Here is a 20,654-nt window from a genome sequence, read left to right as displayed (position 1 = left end):
TGCTACAGTAACGGTGCATTTGACTTTTTATTTTCGGTGAATCTTTGAGTAAATCATAGAAAATCATAAAATAAAAAATCTAATTTTGTTGGACTCTACATGAGTAGATCTACATAGTGAATATATAATACGGTATGCTTTAGTACAAAATTTTTACTGTAGCCTTAGATTAATTGAAAATTCTAATTTTGTTTGTAATTAATTGGAATAATTTATAGCTGCAGCTTCTATGGTCCAATTGTGGTGAAATTTTTATGGTACGCTAATTATTGTATGCTTGAACTATAGTAAAAATTTTGTACTCATTGGACTATGTATAACTTAGTTATAGATAAATTCTAATTAATTACAGACAAAATTAGATTTTCCAATTAATCTAAAGCTAAAAAAAATTGTACTAAATCATACCGTATTATATATTCACTGTGTAGATCTACTCATGTGGAGTCCAATAAAATTAGATTTTTCATTTTATGATTTTTTATGATTTACTATGATTTTTCAAAAATTCACGGGAAATTAAAAAAAATTCAAACCCACCATTACTGCAGCAAACCACCGGCACTGTAGCAGACACGCTGTTACTGTAGCAAAACCACCGCTGAAAACCGCCCAGGGGGTAAAATAGACGGTTTTAGAAAGTTCAGGGGGTAAAACATACGGTTTTATAGTTGGGGGTAAAGTAGACCAAGTATGAAAGGTGTGGGGTTAAGTAGACTTTTTTCTACTTTAAAAAGGCTAAATGAGCAGTGCGTATATTTTGGTGGGAACATATCCAAATTATAAACGAAAGTTTGTTTCACATGAGACGAACATAAAAATACAAAATACAAAATATGTTGCAAACAGTATGTATTTGCCAATACGGGTGACTTCAATTGAGTTTATGTGAAGCAAAAAGCTATACACATACGTACCTACTTAGTGCGTGTTCCCTGAATTTGGAAATTTGGGCTATTGTAGCACTTTTGTTTTTATTTGGCAAATAGTGTTCAATCATGGACTAATTAGGCTCAAAACGTTCGTCTCGCAATTTTCAACCAAACTGTGTAATTAGTTTTTTTCGTCTACATTTAATACTCCATGCATGTATCGCAAGATTCGATATGATAGCTACTGTAGCATTTTTAAGAATTTGGGGGTGGGAACTAAACACGCGCTTATATCTATGTATGTGTGCTGCTGCTCTGTTAACTTTACATCCTTTATTATATATGGTTTGCCATTAATGTCTTCTAGACTGCAAGTAATATTATGTCAGGCCTCGGTTCGAAAAAAGAGTAATATCATGTGTTGGCGACCAGCGGATGCCGCGCCGCAGTTGCCTCCTGTGTTTGCTTTGCTCCCCCATTTTGCGGCTGCCGCAGACTCACCCGTGCTCATGCAGTTTAATTTGGCTGCCAAATCGTGCCACAATTGCGGCGGCCGTTGAGAACCGAGCGTAGCTCGGGTGGCAAGGTCCGGCCGGAATTTGAGTCCTCGTGGTTGCGAATTTTCGGTCGTTTATCGGGGTTTGTCCCCCAATAATAATTTTAGGTGTCTTTCGTGCATACGTGCCACAATGGTCAAAGTGACGTGTCCGTCATGTTCGAAGTCTGGTGATCTTCAAGTATCTTTCAACTGCGTTCGTTGTTTAGGTATAGTTGTAACTTTGTTCGTATACCGTGTGTGATGGTGTATGTCTATATTCGAACAGATTCAACAGCTGTACTTAAGACGAGAGGAAAAAAAATTGCGCCAGCCGTTTTCTGCACCGCACATTCGGCAAGCCAGAGACTCGGCATGGCATCTTTTGGACACCCGTCCAAACGGGCCCTTTTCAACAAGCCTGCATACATGAATACGTAAAATAAAATTACGAGACATCTCTTTTGTACGCATATTTAGAAGAGGGACAAGTTTAATGAAATATGGCCTTGATTGTAGAACATTACATATTTTACTTTTTTTCACGAACATATTTAACCCCGCAGGTCTTTCACAAGAAGAAAGAGTTTTGATAAAACTCTACAGCAACCCGCAGCCTACACGGATAGGAAGCCCTAGAGCAGTAGAAAAACTTTGACAACCGAAACAAAGGCATACATTGGTGAAACATTACAGATGACGCGGCACGGGAGACCCTAAATTTTAAGTTATTTTATTTTTTAATATATAATTTTTTTTCTATACACCTATATATAAATTAAATTTAAATAAATCTATAGAAGTCAAAATGATTTACAATTTGGAACGAAAGAGAAGCGTTATTATATCAATGCTACGCGTACATTTGTTTCTTTTAAAATTTGGCATGGGCATTGCGTATTGTATTGTATTATATTGTATTGTACTGATCAACTGACCATATGACACTGGCTAGTGGATATGTTAAAAGTGAGTATGTTATCAAGTCCTCGTCAAGCTAGCAAACCTGTCATCATCAGTATATAAACACAAGGAACATATCACGTGGGCCACAACACGCGAGTTGTTGTTATGACCCGTCATCAATCAAATATAAAAAAGGAGAAAATGATCAGCACTTGCAAAAAGAGGAGGAAAGCAACTTCGTATCTCTGTGCTTCATCTCAATCCTCCTCGAGTCAAGTAGTAACTACCTACCTTGGAAAACCACAGCGATTCTGATTTGCGAAGCGAGTACAACCTTAGGCCCTTTGGTTGTGACCTCCTAAAATTTTAGCACCTAAAAATTTTAGATAGCCTTCTAAAATTTCTAAAAAGAGTGTTTAGTTTCACCTTCTAAAACTAACTAAAATCAATAAATGCACTGTCAAAAAAATCATGCAGCCCTCCTCCTCCTTCTCTTCATGCGCCTGGTACTTTCATCACATGCATAACGTGACGGGGTAGTAGGGGTCCAGGATGGACTTTAGGAGCTTTTAGGAGGAGGTGGAGCTCCTAAAGTTTTTGGACCCTCCTAAACTTTTTAGAAGCTTTTAGGAGAGGGTGTTTGGTTCTTTAGGCAGATTTTAGATAGATTTTAGCTCCTAAAGTTTTTAGGAGGGAGAACCAAACAGGGCCTTACTTGTACCTTGTCACGCGTCCGAGGCCGCAGCTACGGACCGCGACTTGTCACCCAGCCCCCCGGACCAGGCTCGGCGATAGCAATCTTCTCTCGACGGAGAAAGGCCAAACAAGTCGGTGAAACTTATCCGCTCCCCATGCCACCATCCGTTACGTTGCGTCCTTAGCCAGCCCGCACATCGCCGTTCCGGCTTGCGACGTCACGACTGGCTCGGGCGCATGACACCACATGGGTGGCATATCCTTTGGCTCCTTGTAAAAAGCTCGGATCCTACTGGTGCCTGGACGTGGACCTCCTCTTTAGAAAAAGGAGCCTTAAGCATATCGTTTTCCTCTGCAATCACTTTTTCCTCCTCTTCCCAAAACTCACTCCCCAACTTCACACCACCCCCTCCTCCTCTTCAGCATGCTTAATTCTAATGTGGTCCTGTTCATTTCGCTGAAATTTAGCTTTTTGCTGATGCTTATGCTAATTTATTATGAAAGGAAAATATTGTTCGTTCGCTCAAAAATACTGCAGAAGTACGCATCACACCACATGGGTGGCATATCCTTTGGCTCCCTGTAAAAAGCTCGGATCCTACTTGTGCGTGGACGTGGACCTCCTCTTTAGAAAAAGGAGCCTCAAGCATGTCATTTTCCTCTGCAGTCACTTTTTCCTCCTCTTCCCAAAACTCACTCCCCAACTTCACACCACCCCCTCCTCCTCTTGAGCATGCTTAATTCTAACGTGGCTCTGTTTATTTCGCTGAAATTTGACTTTTGCTGATGCTTATGCTGATTTATTATGAAATGAAAATGTTGTTCGTACGCTAAAAAAATACTGTAGAAGTTGGTACGCATGACACCACATGGATGGCATATCTTTGGCTCCCTGTAAAAAGCTCGGATCCTACCGGTGCCTGGACGTGGACCCTCTTCCAAAAGCGGGAATGCTTGCTCGCGCTGACTCGCGAGGCGTGTGCTGATACCTCCTGATGCCCGGTGGAGTCAGGAAACGGCGAAAGGCCCCACCGGCGGTGTGCCGGTGCTACGGCTACGGCCACGCACGTACGTTTCGATCGCGGCTCCAGTTTTTTTTTATCTTCAGTTCAGAAGAAGAAACAGCTACCGTCCTACCGACCCAACGAGATGTACTCGTGTACATGTACCTATATATACCTTGAAAAATCAACGCAACGATGCATTGAGGGTGCTTTCGGGAGGCTGTTAACGGCAAATGCCAAACCCAATCGCAAGCGTAAAAGCCTAAGCTAGTGCGTGGTGGCTGATGACGAGCAAGCACGCAACGAGCAGGTGCTGCTGGCCGAGGACGTAACCGGATAATGGATCGCCGCAAGTGGCAAAAGCATCGGCCTGCCTTTCGCTCCCACTTTCCAGAGAAGGTGGCCTTTTGGTCACAAGTACGGATGCCAAGCGCTGAAACGCATTATGCTGCCTATGCAAGTGGCAACTCGCCATCCTAAAGAGTCATTTGCGAGCTACTCGCCATTATTCACCCCGAGCAGTAGAGACGAGCAGCCAACAGACCAGATGGGAAATATATTCAGATATTCTGGTGTTCAGTTTCAGCCACGCAGGGAACATGAACAGCTGAGCTTTGTTTTCCGGCCGACCGGCCCAGTTGCCAGTACAAAGTACGTAGTACAAGCGGCGAGACTTGTACCCAGCAGATCAGGATCGCGTACTTGCTTCCCGTACAGTGCAGGGGCATATGCCAAGATCGCGTGAACAATGGATTTCGTGTCGGATGTTCCTTTCGTTCGTTCGTGGGACTAGCAAGACCGGACTGTTCATGTGCTGCTCACCTCGCAGAGAACCTGAGGAGCATGTTGGTTCGGTGGTTCCTCGAGGCGGAGGTCGGCTGGAATCACCATCAGTCCACATCACACGCGTGTTCGAGTGCTGCTTGGCGTTAGGCCACACAGTGCTCTTTTATATAAAAAAAAAGAAAAAAGAAAAACAAACAAAGAAAGAAGAGTTAGCCAAGCCAACACAGGCACACAGCCAGCCTGCAGTGTTTTGTTCACTGCTCGTTCGCACCAAGACAATCGACAACCGTGTTTTGTCCCAGCACAGTTAAAACACGCGCTGTTTTATACTCGATATAATTCCTTCTTAACACGGTGGTCTCCACGATCGACTCCGCTGTCGGAAGCCACCACGTTCACCTTCAGATTCGGCGCCACGCCGGCCGGTGGGAAACAAGATCACACCAAATCAAGAAGAAAATAAGGGCGGGTGGAATGGCACAAGTTAACAACAGCACGCGGCAAGCACTCGGCGTGGATCATATCCCAGTTGCAAGGTACACAAGTCGGCATCGGTCTTTAGGACAGTCACATAATAAATGCCTTCGTTTCCACGACCACCCCAGTATTTTAACCGGGCAAAATTGCAGGGCCTGTTAAGATCCTACCCTCCCCTCCTACCCCGGCCGCGCCCACCGCGCCAGCCGCCACGGCCGCCTCCCCTGCGTCCTCCTCCTCCTCCCCGCCCCCCCCACCGCCGCCACCCTTGTGGTGGCCACCAGACTTCTTGCCATTGCCGATCTTCATGTCCTCAGGGAGAGGCAGTATGTTGTCCACACATTTGCGGAAGCTGAAGTCATCCGCGGATCCATCGATCCTGCAGACAAAGAAGCAGCGGCTTTGCCACACCGGGTGGTTGCGTATCTCAAATGCTTCGACTCCTGCCCCAATCTTCTTAGCAGGTTCAGCATGGCCTTTCTTCAGCAAATCCTCCAGCACCATTTGCTCATACTGCAAAAGTTGAGATGAAAATAAGAAACCCATGTGTCCACGAGCAGATATTAATGATGGCTATGGGTTTATTTATGGAGGTTGACTGGGGGTTTCAACTCTGGAGATCAATGACGCTACCTTCGTGGTGCATAAGGTCAATCACCTAGTGGGCACTACATAGATAGCAATCATTTTCAACAGCACAACAGCCAACTAACAGATGCTTCCATCATTCAACTTAATGTAGGCTGGCTTCAGGAAAACTAGACTACAGTCATGTTAAAAAGTCATCTACTTGACTTTTAAGTGCTACCACAGCCGCAGTTCACTTAATTTTTGCTTTAAGCACCACAAATATAGTAAACGGGGTGAAAATCACAACTCAAAACACAAGTTATAAAGAATACAGACTTAAAACAAACATGAAAAGTTATAAGTTTAAAAAAAGATCACCAGCACTATACCAGAAAAATTAGTATAACTCTTTCCATCTACAATATGTATAGCACGGAAGTAATGAGATCCAAAGTATCCATATTGTCTAAGATCATCGACTGGAGATCTCGTTAAGGTTAGCAATTCATAAGCAAGAAAAAGGGAACAAACCATCCTTCTAGTACAACATATGTTCCAAAATTGGAAGGAATAAGTAAACAACAATGCTATCAACAGCAGAGTTTTCTTACTCAAACACCAGAAAAGCACTTGGAACTCCAGACTGAAACTGCAAGCCCCACTAAGCATGTTATAAGTGAATCAAATAGCAAATGATGATTAGGATCTCAAAGCTGCACTGCTTGTGACTGTGGTAGCGATGTTAAACATGAATGAAGATTAAACATATTTACATATACATAGATCTGAACACCATGGAAAAGGAGTATTAATACATGCACCCAAAAACATTATAATTATCAGAGCTGATCAAACATAACATGGAGACTCACATGAAACCCTAATGAATCAAGCCAAATAAGCATGTAGGTACCCATTTGGCCACAAGTTTAATCCAAAACTTGATTTAACAAATCATACTAATCACAGGAAAGAAGGGCGGGCCTGGTGCAAGCGGTAGAGTCTTACCGCCTGTGACCGGAAGGTCCCGGGTTCGAGTCGCGGTCTCCTCGCATTGCACAGGCGAGGGTAAGGCTTGCCACTGACACCCTTCCCCAGACCCCGCACAGAGCGGGAGCTCTCTGCACTGGGTACGCCCTTTTTTTTATACTAATCACAGGAAACTCAAACAAAGCTAAGAAAAATGAACCATCCAAGCAAACAGAATGAAAATGAGAATACTTGCCTAGCAATAACAGAACTTGAAAACCAAACTGCATCATGGCACAAATAAGCAAACCACTAAAAGTAAGATCTTTTCTAGTGCATTCATTTCCATAGCTATGATTGATGAAGACAGTGGAGCTGGAAGGCGCAGGACACAATGCAGGATCCAACTTAGAACCCTTCAGAACAAACTAATCAAGTAATTGCGAACTCACAGCCTTAAAGAATGGATTTGTCAATTCAAACAAATATGATGCCTGCAGTGAACTGATGTTTGAGAGCAAACTTGTCTAGTACAGGTAAATGCAGTCCCCGAACTCACTGAAGCTTGTGAAATTTACCTAGTACTACCAGCTTGTTACTGCCGCAGCATGGCAGCAATTTATCAGACCGAACTAGACTCCACCACGCATATCAGATAAAGCTAAAGGAAGAATCTTCTTCGCAACCAAGATAATCAAACGCTAACCCTCACCTTATTGAACTCAAGCTGCGGCGTCCAGGAGTGGAGCAGAGCGAAGAAGTAATCGAACATCTCGACGGCCGAGGCGAACTCTTTCGGCCCCAGCTTCACAGGTTTGCCATCCGCTTCCACTGCCTCCTCCTCATTCGCCTCCTCTGTCTTCCCCTCCTCCGTCTCCTCTGCCTTCCCCTCCTCCACCTCCTCTGCCTTCCCCTCCTCCGCTTCCTCTGCCTCCTTGGCCTCCTCCTCCACCTTCGGCTTCTTAGCCGCCGCCGCTTCCTCCTCCGCCGCCTCGCCGCCATCAGCAGCAGGATCACCTCCTTCCTCCCGCTCCCTCTTCTGACCGGCTGCTGCAGGCGCCTCGGTTTCCATCGCTGTGGCTGCGGCCACCTCCACCTCGGGTTCAGCCATTGCCGGAGAAGCGCGCAAGGTCGAAGCGGAGCTCCAACTGTCGGCGCTGGCGGTGGATGCTGCTCTGGTTCGAGTAGGGTTTGGGGCTCGGGAGTTCCGTCTGAGGAGAGAGGGGTTAAGAAGACGCGAGTTGCGCCGTTGGGCCGAATGGCTTGCTGAAAGCCCAATAGTGGCCCATTCAAGCCCGCCAGAGCCCAAGAGAGGAGCAAGTAGGAATCGGGTTCGCGAGCCACCAAGGCAAGGAAGGGATGCGCTTTCCCGACGGCAACGCGTACATAAGCGGCTATCGAAGCTACCGGAGATGTCACTCCCTGCGCCGTTCCGGGTCTTCTCCCCACCCTCCTCCGCCTCCTCCGCTGCCGCCAGCCCCGCCGGAGCGCAGCGCTCGTTGCTCTACGGGCGCAGCTCGCCGTTCGCGGGAGCGCTCCTGTTCTTCAGCATCGGCGCCGTCAGCGCTGCGGTCGCCTGCAGGACGGGGTGCGCCATCTCCCACCGACGCCTCCCCTTCCTCGGGTAACTTCCCGTCCCTCTGTCTCTCTTGAACATTTTGGCTGATGCGAGGAAGGCACTCGCATTCCCATGGGCCATGTGTTAGCGAAATTTGACGCTGCCGCAGTTTACTGAGTACATTAGTCTTTAACGTGGATTGACTTTGTGGAATCACATACCTGTACTCCAGTACTCCCTGTTTCAGAAAGCGGGTGCTACGCGGAGCTTGCCTAGAAGGCTAGAACCTTGGCGTTTTCACACCAAGGGTGGCTTAGAACTTGATCTATGTATGAAAGTGAGTCCTTATCTAAAAAATGTATGAAAGTGAGACAAATTAGAGACGGATGAAGATGAATCATGGTCACAGAACTCATGGATGCATTAATGTTAAATTCTTTTTTGTGATTTTGGAAACATTACTTTAGAGTAACTATGTGATATTTGTCATTTGTGAGGATTTGTAAGATCATATGTAGTACCATTGCACAGTTTAGATGGCACAATGCCTGTTTTGAGTTCTGACGCCCATGCTACAATTGAACTAATGAATTGCTAATGAGAGTGTAGATTATGTGAAACCGTTGTTCATGCGGTTGCATGATGCTGTGAAAACCCTGGAGGGTAGAAATGCTGGGTCTTATGTCTGTCATAGTTTCTACAAGCACATGTAGTGACTGCAAGATCGAGAAACTTCAATGATGTAAATTTTTGCAGGGTAAGAGGTCTCAGTTCTACTCGAATGGAGTCCGCTTCCACCACAGTGCCATCCATTGTCGTGTATGTGACAGTTCCAAACAGAGAAGCAGGTAACTGGTGCCTAACTTTCTGTGCTGTTAATGTTTCCTTTACCACTTTGAATCCTTGCTAGTCAATCTGTACAATTCTCTCCAATGAGAAAGCAGACAGTTTAGTACCTTTTAGCTGGTGAGCGTCCAATATTTGTCCACTTGATTAGTGTTGTTCTTCTAAGGTTTTGCCTTTGTTGTTATTATTGTTGCATATTTTTTCTGTGTATATTCTGGCTTTTGCTTTAGTTGTCTTATATAACTTGTATCACATCTATCGCAGGCAAGAAGCTGTCACACAGCATCATCAGCGAGAAGCTTGCTGCTTGTGTCAATATAGTGCCTGGTTCGATTTCAGTTTTCTCATCGCTTTTTTTTTTTTGACAAATTTTGACATTATGAACGCAGTGCACAAGAAAATGCGATTGCTCATTTTTTTCAGTTATTTATTTTCCTCAAATGGAAAATTTTATCCTGTGGAAATAATGATAACAGCACCGGGAAGATCTAGATCTACTTATAGTATAGTTCCTGAGGGGCAAGGAGAGTCTTGGGCTCTTGATCTCCCAAAAAATATTATTTTTTACTGAATATTAAACACTAAATATTCCCATTTCTGAATTCTTTGGTAGGTTTCCCTTTAAGTTGTGCCAGGTGATGTAAGGCTATGATACATCTGTAATAAGATGAGCTTGATAACTCTGCATTGTCAATATAGCCTGTAAGAACTAAACTGTGGCATAGGCACATAGCTTACTGAAACGATTAGCTAGATTCACACGTTAAATATAACTTTGCATATCTAGTTCAAGCGGGCAAGAGTTAAGGCAGCCATAAACTGAAATGAAGAGTACAATTTTGAAGGAAAAAAAAACGAGGCCTCCTGCCCATACTGCCATACAAGAATTACCAGTAGAATATATAATTTGGTCGTTGCTGTTCATTTAAGTGAATATCTTACTCTGTGTTGTTTATACAAGTTTTGGAATAGAATGTGCTCTTTTCTTTGAAGTGGTGAAATATACTGAAGTCCCCCATACCCTTTTCAGGCATTGAATCCGTTTACTGGTGGGAGGGAAAGGTATGGTGCTAAGATTTGCATGCAGACTAAATTTGTAGACCTTCACTTGTACTTATTTGTTATCCCAAACTTTCTAAAATTCATCTTGAAAAATCCCTCCCTGCTTATCAAACTAAGCATATCTGATCAAGAAGCTGCCCTTTTTCAGGTGCAATCTGATGCTGAGGAATTGCTCATCATCAAGACTAGGGAATCACTTCTGGATGCCTTGACTGCACATGTCAAAGCCAACCATGAATATGAGTAAGCTTAATTTAGCTTACTGATGCTGTGTGCATTGAACGAAGTACATGTGGTATGCTATCTTGCTCTGGGATTTACGTGTTACTCGTCCATGCAGTGTTCCTGAAGTTATTGCTCTACCCATAACTGGGGGTAACACCAAGTATTTGGAGTGGCTCAAGAACAGCACTAGGTACAACTGATCTCTTTTAGTGCTCGAAATAATGCAAAGATCAAAGTGCCCAAGAATATGAAGTGATTCCTCTGTTCTTCCAGTGGCTTGCACAAGGGAGTTTCCTCTCTTGACCTGTATATCAGTTACATCGCTGTACCAAATCCATGTTTACCATCTTCTGGTGACAAATGATTTGGTGTCTTGTGTGGGTACCCAAATGCATGAGTATTGGCAGATTGACCCGTGCGAGTCCAAGCCAGATCATATCGAAACGTGCATATTGTTTGCTCTTGATCGATATTTGTGCTGAGTTTTCTGCTGATGTGCCTGAACCTGACGTTGCGCCACCGGCTGTTGAAGTATTCCTGTTTTCACGTGCGCGCTTTTTACGTGATGATTTTACCCCCCAATGGCTTCTTGATATTTTCAGATACTGTATGGGCTAGTCCTAATATACCTTCCAGGCACAAAGTCTGGGCTGTGAAATTTTTTAAGAGCAGAGAACGAGAATTTTATGCCAAAGGCAATAGCTCGTTAGGATGCTCGATGCTCAGCATGACACGACTACCCAATGCCAGGCCGTTGATGCACGGGACGAGACGTGGCCTGCTGTGCTAATCAAGCGGTTTTCACTCAGTCCACGTGAAAATCACACGGACTGCATGGCAGTGTTCTACATCCGGCCATGTGTTTCCGTTGTATAGAGCCTCTAGTCCTCTAGACTGGGTTTACCGTGATGGACATATTTTACATATAATGTTTCCGTCGTATAGAGCCTCTAGTCCTCTATACTGGGTTTACTGTGATGGACATATTACATATAACATTACGTCCAAAAAAAAACATGTTACATATAACCAGAAGGCAGCTACGCACGGCCTCGACCGGAATGTGTACACGCTCAGATACGGTCAAGTGTCAGCTTGTGGATCGCCTCACAATCCTCTCGCGTGTTCAAGATGAGGCAGCCTTTGTACTGAACTGTACATGCTCGCGACACTGTCGACGTACGAGTTTGATGCAAGTCTTTACCACCTCCAAATTAACCTCTTGAAACAGGCCAACATCATGACCTCATAATATCATCCTTTTGCCTCTCCAAATCAACTAACCGGTCTTGAGCACCAGCCACTTCTGTGGTTCTAATTATTGTGCACTGCACAAAAAATTATAAATGCAAATGAAATGTCAGCAAAGAAATGAAGTGCTCAAAACATAAGGACAATCACTAGAAAGCTTCACAGTAACAGTATTACAAGGTTGTCATGTCATGGTGTTAACGAATTTTATAAACTATGCATGATCCTTTGATTTAATAATGAATAGCATGACCACAATGTTTGCTATCTTTCTTCGTGATGACATATAGGTGACAGTGCAGCACCTGATTCCTAAGCTCCAAAATCCGCTGCTCCTTTTCTAAACTTTCCCCTGTAGTTTACAACACCAAAGAGAGAAAGAATATATGTTACATATATCTTATTTGAAGTTCTGTAAATCAAAGGGTACTTTTGAAGCACCATTATTTTTTTGAAACCAATTCAAACACCACTATTTAAACAAACAGAATGTAGAACTCACTTGCAAGTTGCAATGTCTCCTTTCTAAGCTCATCACGCACCTGAACATTAAGAAAGAGGGCCCAGTCAGCAAATACACAAGACTTAAGTAATTTCCTATATGGGTATGCCAGAGATGAGGCATTGAACAAAAATATATAAGCTTTCAAGGATTTCGTACACTATAGGAGAGACTGTAAAGAAGAAATAATGAACAAAAATAGTAGCAACGGAACTCTGACATCATTAACTAATCAATACGGTTTCAAAACTATTTTCCATAACCAGTGTAGCGAGGATTGCCAATATAGATGAGGAGGCACTCTTGGAACCACCAAACAAAAGAAAGCTAATTTCAAAGTTCAAAAATCAAAATCCAAAGGAAGCCAAAGGGTGCCTAGCAGAACTGGTTAGGTGGCCTCGGCGGCACTCCTTAGGTCCTGAGTTCGACTCCCTGTGGGAGCGAATTTCAGGCCGGGGTTAAAAAAATCCCCTCGTCTGTCCTACGGCCAAAGCACAGGTCAAAAGGCCCGGCCCGGTTCTCACAGGGCAACGGTGCCCCTGTGTTAGGGTGGGGCAGGGGTTCGGGGGTTTTCTCGGCCTGTGTGAGAAGGTCTTCTCTCTTACAGCAATGCCCGGGGGTGGCTTACCCCCTGCAGGTCGAGTTTTTTTTAAAAAAAAAAATCCAAAGGAACTTCAATAATAATATTAGATAAGGAAACACTCTTAGGCTCCGTTTGGACTGTGGGAATTTCAAAGAATTCCAAAATCCAGAGGAATGCAATTCCTATGTTTTGCTGACATCAGGGGCCATTTGGATTGGAGCAACGAATCTCACCGTTCCTCTGGAAAAATTCGCTTCCCTTCGCAAAACACAGGAACAATCAATACTTAAATGAAATCCTTTTAGGATGGCATTATTATGTCAAGAATATCAGGCCTTCAACTCACAACTGGTTTAACCATAATAATAAAAAAGAATAGAAGGAACAATATGATAGCTGTGGCCATCATCAGAACTAAATTTAAGATGGAGACAGTTATTATAACATGCCCATGCTGATAGAAACACAGAGGGTTGCACAATGATAACTTAAACAAGAGCATAGCTCATTATCATCCAGAGTCTAGACAACAACAACAAGACAAAAGGGAAAAACACATATGCCTATCATAGTCAGTTGAATGAGCAATCTAGGAACAGTAATAGTATATGCAACTGTAGATGTTGGCATGCAACTCAAAATTGCAATGATGGTAAAATATTCCAGATTTTTATAAAAGAGAATACACATGAAAACAAGAACAAAGAATATACATATACTTAAGAAAGCCATTTTATACCACATAAAGGATAATATAAGAACAACAACTGCGCTCATGTACTGTAACAATGAGTCCTCCAGGTGAGAGTGAAACTGGCCAGGGCTTGAACCCTTGGTAGCTCAGTCTCACCGGGGGGAAAAAAGGGCTCGCTGTCCGTCCCCTGTGGGCAAGACCGGTGTTAGACCTTTTTTTCGACGCTCAGGCCAATGCCCATGGGACGTCTCTCCCAAGGATAGAGTTCTTTTATAATAATAGTTGCCCTTGAATGTACTAGCCAACTCAACAGCGATATTTCCAAACAGCGACCATGAATAAGTTAGTTTTCTGGAGAGTAATTATGTTTCATAGCTTCAAAAAGATGCCTGGCCGAGGCAGGCTTCCCAGGCGTCCGATTTTGGACGCCTGGGGCCAGGATTCAATTGAATCAATGCAGGTAATCGAAGTAGGAGAAAAGACAGAAACTGAACTCCCAAAACTTTCTGAAAAAAAACTGCTAGCCATGCTGGAAAAGGTCAAATCTCTGATAATTCCAACAAGAATATTCCACATTTCATTTCGTAGTCTTTCGTTTGAGATCCTAATGAATGCAGAAATCAGGTTAAGCTCTGCTTTGTTAAACACTCGATTGATTATAACTTAGTTTTTGATAGCATGAGCTTTGTTAAACACTCGATTGATTATAACTTAGTTTTTGATAGCATGTTCTGGGAAGACTTAGATGGCCTGGTTAGAGCTATACCTAGTAGTGAGAAGCTTTTTATAGGAGGAGATCTTAATGGGCATGTAGGTACTATAAGCGTAGGTTTCGAGGCAGTTCATGGAGGTTTTGGGTATGGTAGTAGGAATCAGGAGGGGGGGGGGGGGGGGGAGTTCTGGACTTCGCGGTAGCTTTTGACCTGATGATAGCCAACACTTTCTTTAGAAAGAGAGAATCTCATCTAGTGACCTTCAGTAGCGGACAACACTGTAGCCAGATTGACTTTGTCCTCGCAAGAAGAAAAGACAAACGAGCATACTTGGATTGCAAGGTGATACCGGGGGAGTGTGTTGTTTCTCAACATAAGCTTTTGGTGGCAGATTTTCGTTTTTAGGTGCGTGCCCGTAGGGATAAACAAGCTAAGATTGAAAGAACAAAGTGGTGGAAACTGAAAGGGGAGACGTCAGAGGTATTTAGGGAAAGGGTTATCAAAGAGAGCTCTTGGAAGGAAGAAGACGACATAAACAACATGTGGGACAAGATGGCAACCAACATTCGGAAGGTAGCCTCAGAGGTGTGTGGAGTTACCAAAGGAAGAGGACGCGAGGCTAAAGATACTTGGTGGTGGAACGAGGAAGTCCAAAGGGCTATTAAGGAGAAGAAAGAATGCTATAGACGCTTGTACCATGACAGGAGTGTGGACAACATAGAGAAGTACAAGGTGGCAAAGAAGACTGCAAAGCGAGCTGTAAGTGTGGCAAAGGGTAGAGCGTACGAGGATCTTTACCAACATTTGAGTACGAAGGAAGGAGAGAAGGACATTTATAGGATGGCTAGGGTTCGGGAGAGAAAGACACGGGACTTCAACCAAGTTAAGTGCATTAAGGATGAAAGGGAGCATCTCTTGGTGAAGGAGGATGAGATCCGACATCGATGGCAAGAGTATTTTGACAAATTGTTCAATGGTGAGAATATGGACACAACCTTTCAGTTGGATGACTCTTTTGATGACACCAATAGGCGCTTTGTGCGGAGAATCCAAGAATCTGAGGTCAGAGAGGCGTTGAAAAGGATGAAAGGAGGTAAGGCGATGGGACCGGATGGTATCCCAATCGAGGTGTGGAGATGACTCGGGGACATAGCTATAGTATGGCTAACCAAGCTGTTCAACCATATTTTTCGATCGAATAAGATGCCTGATGAGTGGAGGAGAAGTATATTGGTACCGATCTACAAGAATAAATGAGATATTCAAAGTTGTACGAATTACCAGGGAATTAAGTTGATGAGCCATACTATGAAGCTATGGGAGAGAGTTATCGAGCATCGCTTGAGAGCAATAACGCTGGTCTCTATGAACCAATTTGGTTTCATGCCCGGAAGGTCAACCATGGAAGCCATTTTCTTAGTAAGACAAGTTATGGAGCGGTATAGGGAGAAGAAGAAGGACCTACACATGGTTTTTATTGACTTGGAGAAAGCTTATGATAAAATACCAAGGAATGTTATGTGGTGGGCTTTGGACAAACATAAAGTCCCAACGAAGTACATCGGGCTCATTAAGGATATGTACAACAATGTTGTGACTAGAGTTCGAACAAGTGATGGAGACACGGATGACTTCCCGATTAGGATATGACTACATCAAGGGTCAGCTTTGAGCCCTTATTTGTTTGCTTTAGTGATGGATGAGGTCACAAGGGACATACAAGGGGACATCCCTTGGTGTATGCTTTTCGCGGACGATGTAGTGCTAGTTGATGAAAGCCGGACAGGAGTGAATCAGAAACTGGAGTTATGGCGGAAGACTTTGGAGTCCAAAGGTTTTAGACTCAGTAGAACTAAAACTAAGTATATGAGATGTGACTTCGGCACTACTACTCGGGAGGAGGAAGATGTTAGTTTGGAAGGTCAAGTAGTGCCTAGGAAGGATACCTTTCGATATTTAGGATCAATGCTACAGAGGGACGGGGATATTGATGAAGATGTTATCCATAGAATCAAAGCGGGATGGATGAAGTGGCGGCAAGCGTCTGGTGTCCTATGTGACAAAAGGGTACCACAGAAGCTAAAAGGCAAGTTTTATAGGACGGCGATTAGACCTGCTATGTTGTATGGTGCAGAATGTTGGCCTACGAAAAGACGACATGTTCAACAGCTAAGTGTCGCAGAAATGCGTATGTTGCGTTGGATTTGCGGTCATACAAGAAGGGATCGAGTTCGGAACGATGATATACGTGAGAGATTAGAGGTAGCGCCAATTGAAGAAAAGCTTGTCCAACACCGGTTGAGATGGTTTGGACATGTGCAACGGAGACCTCCAGATGCACCGGTGCGTAGTGGAATCCTAAATCAGGATAGTAACGTGAAGAGAGGCAGAGGAAGACCGAAGTTGACTTGGGTAGAGGCAATAAAAGGAGACTTGAAATGATGGAATATACCCAAAGACTTAGCCTTAGATAGGAGTGCTTGGAAGACAGCTATTCACGTGTCTGAACCTTGATTGCTTCTGTTGGGTTTCAACTCTAGCCTATCCCAACTTGTTTGGGACTTAAAGGCTTTGTTGTTGTTGTTGTTGTTGAGCTTGTCATCAACAAGGATGGGCCTCAAAAAAGATTTAGTTTAGAAGCTTCAAGGTCCAAAGAAGGTAAGATATTAAAGAGATTAAGCACTACTGAGTTCTTAGAGTTTTCACAGACTTAGGAAAACTAATGATTATTTAAGCAGAGAAATTAGGAAGGAAAATTCAACCTCTAGTTTATACCAGTACACACATTGCAGTGTGGTACACCCCTACATCTAATATTTGAACTGATAATGAATGTGGAAGCTTGGAATTTACTACTACTACTTCAGTACCTCAAAGTTTTCAACAATTTGGAGTACAAGAGAAGAAAAAGGACACATTGATGGTGTTATGACCGGCATGCATTATGGCCGGCGAAAGGGTATTAGTGGCTAAGTCTAGATAATTTCTATAGAATCAGGGGGTTATTTTCATATTTCAATGGACGAGATAAATACTTGTGATCAGGGACTAATTTGGTAAGCAGAAACAATTATTGTTTCCGGCTTCCTCAGGGAGCCGGGAGAAACCCTAGCCGCCTTCTCTCTCCCTTCGCGAGATCACGGCGCCCCGCCGTGCTCCATCGCGGTTTAAGCCTCGATTCCCGATCTCTCACCCTTACAACCTCCGACCAATCGCCGGTAGGATCCGAAATCCTATCAGATGGTGTAAGCATGCAAAGTAAAATGCAATGTTCGTTTAACAAAGCTAAACATGTGGAAATTGGCATAATGCTAAATATGTGGCATCTGGGAAGCTTCACAAGGCAGCACTTCAATATTGCCTGTATTTCTGTATTCTAGTTCTGCTAACAACTGGGAAACAGCAATGCTCCACTGTTAGGAGCAGAACACTTAAAAAGTTGGCATGGCACACTGAATTATGAGAACAGAAGAGTTTACCTTGATAATAGGTGAAATGCTTCTGTAAACATTAAAAGTTGAGTAGTCCTGGCTCCTGAGTGCCAGAATAGATGGTATGTTGTTCATGGATACCCGTGATTATTCTCTAAAAATAATGAGAACTGGGTCATCAGTCAATAGTTCATGGATACCCGTGAATCACAGGAGAAACATCAGCTCGATGCACAATTGAAATATCACATATCAATAGTTCTATAAACAATCAGGAACATAGGACTCAGAACTATGTATCCAATAGAAGTTGCTTGTTCCCATTGATAACTTCACCATTTCTCAATTCCTTGGCGCCAACTAAGGATCTTTTGTCATCATAAACACCATGAACTTTATAATACCACACCATCTTTGATATATCATCCTGTGGTGAACTTATTTCCTGACGCTTGATAGTCTTGTGAAGTTCAAGAAAGAACTTTGGATCTTGCAGCTTAATATACTCTTGCAATATAAGTTCATGGTGTGGCACCCAGTTCCTAGGGAAAGGTGTGTAGTCACACGATGGAATCGATGACATGCGTGCAAATTGTACACCTTCAATAAAATCAACTAGTCCCATCCTCAAAAGATCAGAGTATTCTGGCGCATCATTCCTTGTGTTTTCTCTCAAAGGACGGCTAAGATCCCGTGAAGCAATCTTGTAGACCTTAGCTCGAGACTTCAGTCTATACCTTGCCGCGTAGAGCTTTGCTAGTGAGCTCCTTATGACATAAGCACAGAACCCTACAATCTTCTTCCGGTTATCTGCATACCTGTACCAATCAGCCATTGTCTCAAGAAACTTGTTCATCTGGGAATTAGTGTGTGCCTGCCCAGAGTACAGCATCGGTGAGCATGGCAATGGCTCAGGATCCCTGTCCCCCTTTACAAGCTCAAGCTTCCTGAAATGTCTTATGCACCTTTGCAGGCTCGCTGTTACAGACAACAATGTTCCGACACCCTTCTCGCTGACAATGTTCCCTCCACTGGCAGTATATCGCAAGGTTGGGTAGATGACCCTGCGCGTGATCACATGATCCAAGAATTCAATCCCTCTTGTGATATGCTCAATTTCCACCATCGAATTCTCTGGCCTTAAACCAAATGTTCTCTCACAAAATTCCATCAGTTGTCTCCTTATCTCAACTGCATCCTCCCTCGGCCCTCTGATCCCAATCAAGACATGGGAACCAAATCGAAGGAAATCCATCTTCCTTGTCTTCTCCTTCCCAGCTGATGGGACGAACTCAGGCCAAGCCGGATTGTGGCACCCATCATCACCCACCTCCTTCCAAATTGAATCATGCTTGGATGGGCAAAAGTACTGGTTAATTTTCTCCTCCATCCACCAATCCAACTCGTTAAGGCACACATTGGCAAGCAAAGGACTGATTATCCCACAATGTCCATAATTCGGCACATGACATGCCTGTTCTGGAGCAAACCCAAAGAACATCCTCAACCAATATGGGTCAGGCTTCGGCTCATTCTCGTTAAGCACCTTCTTCTTCCTGCTCTTCCTGAGCACCTTCCTTTTCAGCCTCTTCTTGGTCAGCCCATCGAGGTCCTTCTCCATTGGCGGCACAGACCCAGGCCGGACAGGGGCGCTGAGCGCGGACTTGAGTAATGACAGCACCTTACGGTCGGAGACGGCCTTCTGGACGCATGACAGGATGGTGTCCGGCGAGAGCCCGTCGACCACCGCCGTGAGGTCGGCGGAGACGAACCAGAGGTAGGCGGCAAAGCGAGACCGAACAGAGCGGATGGCGCTGTGGGGCCCGCGGCCGGGGCGGAAGGCATGAGATTTAGGGGAGAAGCGCGGCTCGAAGACTGGTTCAAGGAGGAGAAGGAGGAGCTCCTGGACGACGCGGTCCTGGAACGGCGGCGGCGCATCCGAGAACCGGGCCTCGAGCTTGCGGCGGGAGATCGGGACGGTGGAGGGCTTGTCGACGGGGGAACGGAGGAGGAGGTGCGTGGAGGCGCCCCAGGGGAAGGCGGGGTGGCGGCGGAGCGCGGCGGCGCGGAGGCGGAGGAGGGAGTGAAGAGTGGGGAGCGGGACGGCGTGGCGTGGCGGGAAGGTGCCCGTGGCATGGGCGCAGGCACGCTGGTAGGAGAGGAGCCAAAGGTCGAGGCGGGAGGCGTAGCCGGAGAGGTTGGGGAACGGGGAGGGGAGCGGGTGCGCGAACGCGCGGCGCCACAGGGAGGAGAGCAGGTCGATGGGGTCGTGGACGAGGAGCGCATACGGGTCGGGAAGGGGTCCCTCGTCGGTCGCTGAAGGCGGAGGACGCGCCTGACGCGGAGCGTGGCGAGCGGCGGGGCGGTGGAGGTGGGTGGGGAGAAGGCGGCGGAGCACCGCGCGCGGCGGCATGGCGCGGGAGGCGACGTTGGGGGCTTTTGGACGAACTGGTGGTGGGCGAATGGATCGCACAGGCGGCTCCCCCAATACCTGACTGCGCGCGCGTCGCGTCCCACTAGCTGCGCCCGCGCGTTGCTAACGTGCCGCAGCGCGCCCTCGCGGGATAAGCGCGCCTGGGTTTTTCCCCACCCTCCGCCTCCGCCGCCAGTCAGTCCCGCCGGAGCGCACCGCGCCCTGCTCTATGGACGCCGCTCGCCGCTCGCCGGAGCGATCCTGTTATTCAGCGTCAGCGCTGCGGTAGCCTGCAGCTGCAGCACAGGGTGCGCCATCTCCCACCGACGCCTCCCCTCTTGTTGGGTTGTTTTCAAAATGAAAGGGATTAAAAGGGATCGGAAGGGGTTGAGAGGGATTTTGACTTGTACGTGATTTAATCCTCAACAATCTCTCGTAATCTCATGGGTTTTGGAATCAAGTGAACATAATCATAATCTTGAGCATCTTTGGCTGATGCGAGGAAGGAGAAAATTGCTATTGTAAGATGCGAAATAATGCGCTTCGTTATTATATGACTCC

The 20,654-nt window shown here is 45.2% G+C and overlaps 1 protein-coding gene and 2 pseudogenes across 1 annotated transcript; 1 reads left to right on the top strand and 2 right to left on the bottom strand.

The window, feature by feature from the left end:
- Positions 1–5,114: 5,114 nt before the first annotated feature.
- Positions 5,115–8,148, bottom strand: LOC136551338 (protein EMBRYO DEFECTIVE 514-like; annotated as a pseudogene).
- Positions 8,149–8,159: 11 nt separating this feature from the next.
- LOC136551347 (protein CutA 1, chloroplastic-like) lies at positions 8,160–10,970 on the top strand (annotated as a pseudogene).
- A 435-nt stretch (positions 10,971–11,405) lies between these two features.
- On the bottom strand, positions 11,406–20,415 carry LOC136551327 (nuclear intron maturase 1, mitochondrial). Its single transcript, XM_066542900.1, has 4 exons — positions 17,729–20,415; positions 12,260–12,299; positions 12,063–12,109; positions 11,406–11,834 (listed from the first exon to the last, which is right to left on the bottom strand). The coding sequence occupies exon 1, from the start codon at positions 20,091–20,093 to the stop codon at positions 17,973–17,975; it is 2,121 nt and encodes a 706-aa protein (XP_066398997.1). The 5' UTR covers positions 20,094–20,415; the 3' UTR covers positions 11,406–11,834; positions 12,063–12,109; positions 12,260–12,299; positions 17,729–17,972.
- Positions 20,416–20,654: the final 239 nt, after the last annotated feature.

This window comes from Miscanthus floridulus, chromosome 1 (genome assembly GCF_019320115.1).
Source record: "Miscanthus floridulus cultivar M001 chromosome 1, ASM1932011v1, whole genome shotgun sequence".
Lineage (NCBI taxonomy): Eukaryota > Viridiplantae > Streptophyta > Magnoliopsida > Poales > Poaceae > Miscanthus > Miscanthus floridulus.
Note: the sequence above shows the minus strand (reverse complement) of the source record. Positions and strands in the feature narration are given on the sequence as shown.

What these genes read in the sequence shown, in the direction of transcription:
- LOC136551327 (XM_066542900.1), bottom strand. Translation starts at nt 20,093, where the DNA reads ATGCCGCCGCGCGCGGTGCTCCGCCGCCTTCTCCCCACCCACCTCCAC.